Source organism: Mugil cephalus, chromosome 2 (genome assembly GCF_022458985.1).
Source record: "Mugil cephalus isolate CIBA_MC_2020 chromosome 2, CIBA_Mcephalus_1.1, whole genome shotgun sequence".
In the NCBI taxonomy this organism is placed as follows: domain Eukaryota; kingdom Metazoa; phylum Chordata; class Actinopteri; order Mugiliformes; family Mugilidae; genus Mugil; species Mugil cephalus.
Genome location: NC_061771.1, coordinates 7602776 through 7610512, shown reverse-complemented (window position 1 = coordinate 7610512; position 7737 = coordinate 7602776). Strand labels below are relative to the sequence as shown.

Below are 7737 nucleotides of genomic sequence, written 5' to 3'. Positions count from 1 at the left end.
TCATGTGGGCGGGTTACAGCTTGTCCAATCGAAGAGAAGATACATTGATTGGCACTAACATTAGCCACTCAGTGGTCGTGTTTGACCCTGGATTTGAGTGACATTTATTTGGACCAATAGCGATGCACATCTGGATAGCCGTGAGTAGGCGGAACTTCCGAGCAAATGTAGCATTGCGGCCTCTGCTGAAGGACACCTGCCTGTCTTACTCTGTTGGTGCAAGGGTCGTGCTAAAGGTAAGCCGGTACACTCTGGGACTTAAATTAGCAGGTTAACTTTGGTCTCAGTGATTGTCAGTCAAGTCAAATTTGGCCTCAAAGCGCTTCTGTGACGGTTCACTGTTTAGTTAATAGTCTAAAACATTGAATTAGTTACGAGGCTAACCTCACAAGCTAAGTCCAAGCAGGATATGCTAGCCAACAAGCTGCTAAAGACTAAATGTCCGAATGAAACCTTAACATTTGCAACTAAAGTACATGACAGTTTAAAAGAAAAAGAAAAAAAAACAGTGTAACATGGCGCGAAAGCATGTTGTTGACGTTCATTTGATCTAGGTAGCATGTAAAGCTAACCACTAACGTTATACAGGTTGCAGACTCTTGTGTATTAACGCTGCTAGTAATGTTAACTTCAATGGCAGGTTTACATTTGCAAAATAAGCGTTGCGTTCAAGAATATCTTAATGGTGTGCTTAATGTCCTGTATCTAAAGTAGTGTTTTTAAGTTTATCATTTGAATTGTGTCCCACATGTACTGAAGGGCATTTCGGTTTAGCCACAGCCCGCTGCTTTCCATGTAACTTGTGAATAAACAATTTCTTCTATGAATAAGCAGAAAAAATGGGCGAAACAAAATTCATTACTGTCCCAAAGCCAGAATGTGTGTGTGTGTGTGTGTGTGTGTGTGTATATATATATATACACACACATAAAACCAAAAGTTTCGAAAATACCAATGAGCGTGGTAAACGTGCAACTCTAAGAATTAAACGCTGCAGCTTCAAATTATTTTGTTTTCAAGGTCAAGCCTAATTTCGCTCATATATTTTATGCTACTGACTAATTCACAAATTTTCTTGTTGCAGGACCGTAAATTATCCATCATGGGTGGCCACGACGCTGGAAGTCACCAGTTCACTGGGATTGCCAAGTACTTCAATTCATACACAATCACGGGAAGGAGGAATGTGAGTTGTGTTCATAAACTGTCAACAGCTGAAACCTCTACTTCCCAAAATGTCATACTTTTCAGATTTTCTCATGCCCTCATTTTTTTTTCCCTGTAGTGTGTTCTGGCCACATATGCTACCATAGCAGCCATTGCACTTTTCTACAAATTGAAGCCCAAGAAACAGGCTGCCGTCAAAGACAAGTGATGATGTAAGCACATAAACACCACTTCGCTGTTTGTTTCCAAACTGTAATAGAGTATTGCTCTGTACTACAATTAACTCAAAACTTTCTTTTCTTCTTACAGGTTTCCCCTTGACCCACCATTAAAAACAGCTGGGAGATAGAGCAGCTGGACATGCTTGTAATAAAATATGTCTGTTTGGTTTCCCTATGTTATTAATAAAGAAAATGTATGTCCAAACATAGAAAACACTTTGTTTTATTTACAGTGTGTACCAGTATAAAAGACTAATATACAGAAAAGTCAGCCACATTCTGAGTGAAGTTTAACACATGGCAGTGATTTATAGAAATCCTCCTCCGTCTGCTAGGCCCTGGTCCGTCTGACAGACAGGACAGTTGGCTAACATAATTTTATTCACAGCCAGATATTAACTGATAAAAATACAGTTTTGTTTTATTCCCACTGTACCACAGACTTCCCGAGTCACTTGTGGAGTTTAGGGATTAAAGGTTTGCATCATTTCAAGCTTATGTGGATATTTTCTTTCAAGGATTATAGGCTCCGGCGGCAAGAAGCAGGTTCCTCCGAGTAAAATGTAAGTGTATAACGGGTGTAGATTTAGTCATGTAGGTGCCGAGCAGAAGCTCCTGGGAGTTATCTTGTAGATGGATGTGTCCTGTAGCTGCCGTGAAGTCGTCCGTCTCTAAATCATCAAATGCTTTAATTGCGTCCCACAGTCGAACCGTGTTGTCCATTGAGCCTAGAAAGCAAAATGATACTTAGTCACTGCTGTTACCTTATATAATTTAAACCACCATCAAGAGATTAATGAAACTGCACAGTGAGAGACCGACCAGAGGCAAGGATCTCGCCGTCCCTGCTGAACTTTAGGGAATAGATGGTATCTGTGTGGCCCTTGAGCTCCCCAATCATCAGGCCATGGCCGATGTCCCACAGAAGAACTCGGCCATCAGTGGCTCCCGAGGCCAGGAACTTTCCATTGGGAGAGAAAGCCAGTGCATGGATAGGACCCTAGAGGATGAAGATAAATGACTGGATCAGCAGTTGTCTCAGAAACATTCAGTTGTGTGTGTGACCTGCACCTCCTCTAGTCTTAAACAGAATTTTAAAGTGCACACATGCTGAACTAAACAGAATTCAAATGGCATTTATTTTTGTCTAAACCACACACTCCAAAATTTCTGACCCCTCGTTAAGTAGAAAACTTCCCTAAATAGCATTACTAGTAGAGCAGCCTAAACCACATCTAGTTCACTGCAGGGTGTTGCCTTGGCATGTTTTTTTTTTTTTATTGTTTTTCTGCCCTCTTCTGATTAAATGTTTCAAAACCTGACCTAAATGTAGCTAGTGTCTTTAAGAGTCACAATGAACAATGATATGTTAAATCTTGTAGCAACCACTTATACCACTTATCCAACCTTAACAAACAGAACTGTCTATTAAATGACCCACCTAACCAAAGAGTCATGCACTGACATGACACACTCATTTTATTTTTTCCAAATAGAAGGATTCTGACCTTATGACCAGTGAAGATGCGGACACAGTTTCCATTTAGGACGTCCCAGAGGCGGATGGTGCGGTCGGACGACCCTGTGGCCACGTAATTTGCGTTGGGGTGAAAACGAGTGCAAGTGATGTCAGCTAGGTGACCAGAAAACATCCTCAGAGGCTGGTAGTGATCAGTCGCCCACAAACTGTTGGAATAACCACAAACAGACCAATGAAAGAAATGTCCAGTAAGAGCTGCAGTGTACCAACACCATGAAAAAACATATGAAAACAGGGTGTACAATGATTCTGTGAGAATAATTCTGCAGATTCTTACCGAGCTACTCTGTCATGGCCCCCAGAGACAAAATAGTATCCGTAGGGAGAGAACTGTGTGTCCCACACCGGGTAGTTGTGGCCTTTGTAGCCCACCAAACAAGTAAATGTTTGGAGACTCCATAACCTGACTGTACCATCCTCAGAACTTGACAGCAAGTAGTTTCTGAAAAGTAAAAACAGTCCTTTTTTTTAACAGTGTTAACAATAATTTGTTAGGGGAAAGAAATAATTATAGTCAGAAGAACTTAAAGCTTTTCTAATTCTACTACATGGCATTTTCATACAGATGCATGGTGGCCATTTGAGTTTAAGTCCAGTTCTACCTGTCCGGGCTGAAGCTGATGCCATACACGGGCCCGCTGTGTCCGTAGAGTATCTTGGACTCGCTGGCTGTCTTCTCGTCCATGATCCTCTCCAGCACATCGTCTGACTCTTTGTCAATCAGATTCAAGTCTTGGGAGAAAAAGGGACACTTGGTGAAAACGAGGACAAATGAACAAAACTTACTGAAATAGCAACTAAAGATGCCTTCATTCTGTGTACTCTACCTGCTGCAGACTTGACCTTGCGCAGCTTTTTTGGCGTGACACTCCACACTCGTACTGTGGAGTCAGCAAAGCCCCCGGCCACCAGGCTGGAGTCGTCAGTGAAGTCCACTGCAGTCAGGCCCTGCAGAGAAACATCCGAAATAAGTTCTGCTGTAGCTGACTTTACGGCAAACTGCCCAGCTGCACTGATGTGTCGACACAATAAACATGCAGCGAGTTGTTGTGGTCGTGATGTTTTACCTGGTACGCGTTGAGAAAAGAATAAAAGCAGATGGAGGGGAGGTTATCTGGTCCCAGACGGATCCTCTTGGTGGCTTCCTTCATGTACATGATCTTGTCTAGCTTGTCTGAGTCCTTTAATTCTGGCAGGGGGATCCTAAGCAACAACAAATTCACATTTTATTATCAGCTGGATTGTATATAACTGGATGCACACTCCACTCTGTATGAGAGGGACACTGCCACAAGTTGCTTTTCGACAGAAATATACTGAAACGTTTGAGCTAGATCCGTCTTTGTATATATTCTAGCGAGCAGTGCACAGCTGTGTGAAGAATCCCTACCTAGTCTGTGAAGGAGCATTGGGGTCCTGCTTCTTGCTCTTGGAACCCATGCTGTCCTTTTTGGGCTTCTTCTTCTTGGGTTTACCCTCCTCATTCTCAGCCTCCTCGTCCTCGTCGTCAAGAGGCAGCTCGATTTCTGGTTCTTTCAGTAAACCATAGTAAACCTACAGCAGGTTGAATGAGAGTCAGACCAAGCATTGTAAAAACATGACTGTGAAAAGTGTGGCAGAAACGCAGTATATGTATGGTGTATGAACCCCACCTTTGCCTTATTGGCCTCTCGCTTGGCCTCTCCTGCCAAGCTGCCAGACATGGCATCGATCTGGCTCTTGCTGCGTGGCATGCCATCAAAGATGTCGATGTAGAGGTGCTCTTGGATAATATTCCAGATCTGGTTGTTCTGGCGCTCCTGCAGGTGTCTCTTCAGGAGCTGGTAGGAGTCTCGGGAGATTCGCAGGACAAACTTGCTGGTGCGGAAGTCCAGCAGGGTCTCGTTGCCTCTCATGTGTTCCTTCTTCGTCAGGCTGGATAGAACACGCAAGTCGTCTTCATAGTAGCACTCCTGGTCCCCGCTGAATCTGATTGAGAGAAACGGAAGAGGGTGGTTTATTAATGCATGCAGAAAGAATGCTGTGGTCTATATCTGGGAGAAAGTTTAGGGAGACTCACTTTTCAAAGAAGGCCTTGGCTTCACTTTCATGATTGTTGTACACCAGTTCCAGATACATGTGGACGAACAGCGGGTAGAAGACCTGGGACAGTTCTGCTCTGTGACAATCCAAAACTGACTCTATGAACCTCTTAAGGCCGCTGTAGTAAACCTCGTACAGAGCCGGATCTCCTTGCTGGCTGTAGGCCGACAGCACGACGTTGACGTCCGGCTGATCTTCTCCAGCTGTAGCTGGAAAAGTCACGGTGAGATTTTCAGTTACATCGACAGTGTATTGGGGTCGGTCTTATCATTTTAACACCATCTCAGCTGTGAACATGACTTCAGAGAATATGTAACTTTACAGATCATGCATGATAATATGCATCTCTGGAGATCACATCAGTGTTGATCTTTTATTTTTTATTAATATTATGAATGAATAGTTGTATTGGAATGACTAGAAACACTGTTATATTCAATTGATATTGTATAGTTTTAATCAGAATCAGAAAAAACTTTATTTTACTTTATTTATTGCTACACGTAACTATATATGTTGCACATTATTAATGTAATAATGCAACTTTTAGTTCTATGAATGTGTAACTGTTAAATGAAAGATTTTAAAAGATGCACTGTTAACTTTAAAAAGACAGTACACACACTGTGCTCTACCTTTAGTTGGCGCCTGAACTGCGACCGGGGCAGAGACGGTTACCCGGCTGAGAAGAGAGCCAGCATCCCCGCCTTCTACGTCCACACCGCCCGCAGCACCTCCCGTGCCTGCTCCGGACGGATCCGTTCCTTTCTGGTCCAGTGACTCTTCCGGTAAACCCGCTTCACGACGTAATATTTCGACGGACTCGCTCAGTTTGTTCCTTCTGAGGAACTGCAAGACCGCCAGCAGCGTCTGCCGGTCCTCCGGAGCTTCGGCCGGGGTTTTGTTGCTTCCAGCCGGAGCGCTGGAGCCGGGGGACGCCGAGGGTAGTCTGCCGTCGTTCGCATTATTATTTCCAAAGCCATCTGTTGCTGGTTCTGATTTTATGTCTTTTTCTTCGACCGCGTCGCTCTGTCCGCCTTGTACGGCCGCCATTTTCAAAATGAATTGCGCATGTGCGTACCGGAAAACCGGAAAACATTGAATGTGCTAGAACTACTCATCTGATTGGTCCTTACTGGTGCCCGTCACCCAGAGTGGCGCAGAAGTCCCGCCTCTTTCTCATCTATTGTCACCCATTCTAGTAATCAATCATAGTACTGGGTTTATGTTTTATACTTTAAACAGGTTTTCTCGCTTAAACTATACATACTCACCAGCTAATTTGGTAAACTAGTTAAATCACATGCATTCTGATGTCCTTCACTAAATGTAAGCTTCATGAAGATTTTTTAGCAATTGAAATAACTGAGAGCTGTTGGTTCAACTGTACTGTATTAACTGACTAATTGAATTGTTTTGTGTTGTACCAACACATGTTTAGATTATTTTGACTGTCTTATTTTAGTTACTGGGCTGGGTAAAGTAACAGACACACTTCATTGTTTAATTCAGTCTAGTTTGACAGCACCACAAACTACATCCTCCAACATGATCATCCATTTGTATACTTGATGAACGGGTAATTCAGTGTATAGGCACATTTATCATATGCCCAGAAAATTCTCAGTAAACAGGGCCTTCGTTATAATATTGTGATGGAAAGTTCTGTTGGAAAATAAGAAATCAGACCACCCTGCAGACAAAGCATCGAGCAAATGAGCAATTATAAATTCATTTCATGCAGTTCTTATCAGTTAACCGGTTAATATTTTTAGCTCTATTTTAAATGTAGGATATTTACACTTTTACAAATTTCACTGTGTACTTTAAAGCTGTTTCATTTATAATAGGGATCTGTACCATTTTGTGCCAGGTGGTGGCAGCTCGCGTCCATACAAACCCTGCCAGTTCCCCAGTATCACACCTATTGGAGAATCTGACATTGCTCTGACTGAAATTTTTGTTTTATCCTAAGGCGAATTTGAAAAAGATCCCCATCAGAAACTCCCAGTGTCCTGTGCCACGCCTTCGTATCTCCCGTTTTGTCCAAATAATAGTTAACACCTGAAAATATTAATTCTTGAGAATTTTGTAGTAATAATACAGTTCTGTTGATCAACTAATTGAATAATCTGTGGAGTAAAATCTAAAGTTATTTCAACACTAGAAACAGACAGAGAAGTTAATGTATATGGTATACATGTATCCGCTGATTCACTGGGACACCCCAGAGATTTATTTATTTATTTTGTTAGAAAAATTTGTAGTCGTCTTAAATGGTAAGTTTATAAGGCTTCTCAGATAAATCAGGACTCATCACCTTTGTTTTACTGCTATTCTCCTCATAATATCACAGTTTTTATTATTTTTTTTTAGATAAATATTCAGTGCCAAATGATGAGTGAGAAAATATGGTGAGGGACATGCATACAGTAAATAATATTGTCTTCAAACTGACTGTCATAGACATTCATATCCTTCAGGTCAGAACAGCATCTGCTTTCATTTCACAGAGAAAGTTACAAGAAAATATGAATTTAACAGTGTTTCATTTGATTTTACTTCCAGATAGTTTTCTTTAACAGCATTAGTTAAATTCAAATCCTCCATCCAACAGATTGATATCCCATATTATCAGTGTTTATCAGTATTTCCACCTGTCCATGAACCTGTATATTTAGCATCCTATTCCATACTGAGTATAGGGGCACACATCTGCTCTTAAAG

The 7737-nt window shown here is 41.8% G+C and overlaps 2 protein-coding genes across 2 annotated transcripts; one reads left to right on the top strand and one right to left on the bottom strand.

Moving 5' to 3' along the window:
• The first annotated feature begins 107 nt into the window (after positions 1-107).
• Positions 108-1597, top strand: atp5md (ATP synthase membrane subunit k). The gene is made up of 4 exons (XM_047579626.1): positions 108-236; positions 1085-1186; positions 1286-1379; positions 1477-1597. Exons 1-3 carry the CDS (start codon positions 123-125, stop codon positions 1373-1375), a joined length of 306 nt encoding a protein of 101 aa, XP_047435582.1. The 5' UTR covers positions 108-122; the 3' UTR covers positions 1376-1379; positions 1477-1597.
• On the bottom strand, positions 1596-6087 carry taf5 (TAF5 RNA polymerase II, TATA box binding protein (TBP)-associated factor). The gene is made up of 11 exons (XM_047579613.1): positions 5646-6087; positions 4988-5219; positions 4581-4896; positions 4319-4482; positions 3996-4131; positions 3756-3876; positions 3531-3660; positions 3206-3370; positions 2897-3074; positions 2211-2388; positions 1596-2116 (listed from the first exon to the last, which is right to left on the bottom strand). Exons 1-11 carry the CDS (start codon positions 6061-6063, stop codon positions 1902-1904), a joined length of 2253 nt encoding a protein of 750 aa, XP_047435569.1. The 5' UTR covers positions 6064-6087; the 3' UTR covers positions 1596-1901.
• Positions 6088-7737: the final 1650 nt, after the last annotated feature.

Bases quoted from the DNA above. Each gene is read 5' to 3' on its own strand.
- atp5md (XM_047579626.1), top strand. From the start codon at position 123: ATGCACATCTGGATAGCCGTGAGTAGGCGGAACTTCCGAGCAAATGTA. The intron at 237-1,084 runs GTAAGCCGGTAC...TTCTTGTTGCAG, and splicing joins GTGCAAGGGTCGTGCTAAAG to GACCGTAAATTATCCATCAT. The intron at 1,187-1,285 runs GTGAGTTGTGTT...TTTTCCCTGTAG, and splicing joins CAATCACGGGAAGGAGGAAT to TGTGTTCTGGCCACATATGC.
- taf5 (XM_047579613.1), bottom strand. From the start codon at position 6,063: ATGGCGGCCGTACAAGGCGGACAGAGCGACGCGGTCGAAGAAAAAGAC. The intron at 4,483-4,580 runs GTGGGGTTCATA...AACCTGCTGTAG, and splicing joins GAGAGGCCAATAAGGCAAAG to GTTTACTATGGTTTACTGAA. The intron at 3,075-3,205 runs GTAAGAATCTGC...TTATTCCAACAG, and splicing joins GGCCATGACAGAGTAGCTCG to TTTGTGGGCGACTGATCACT.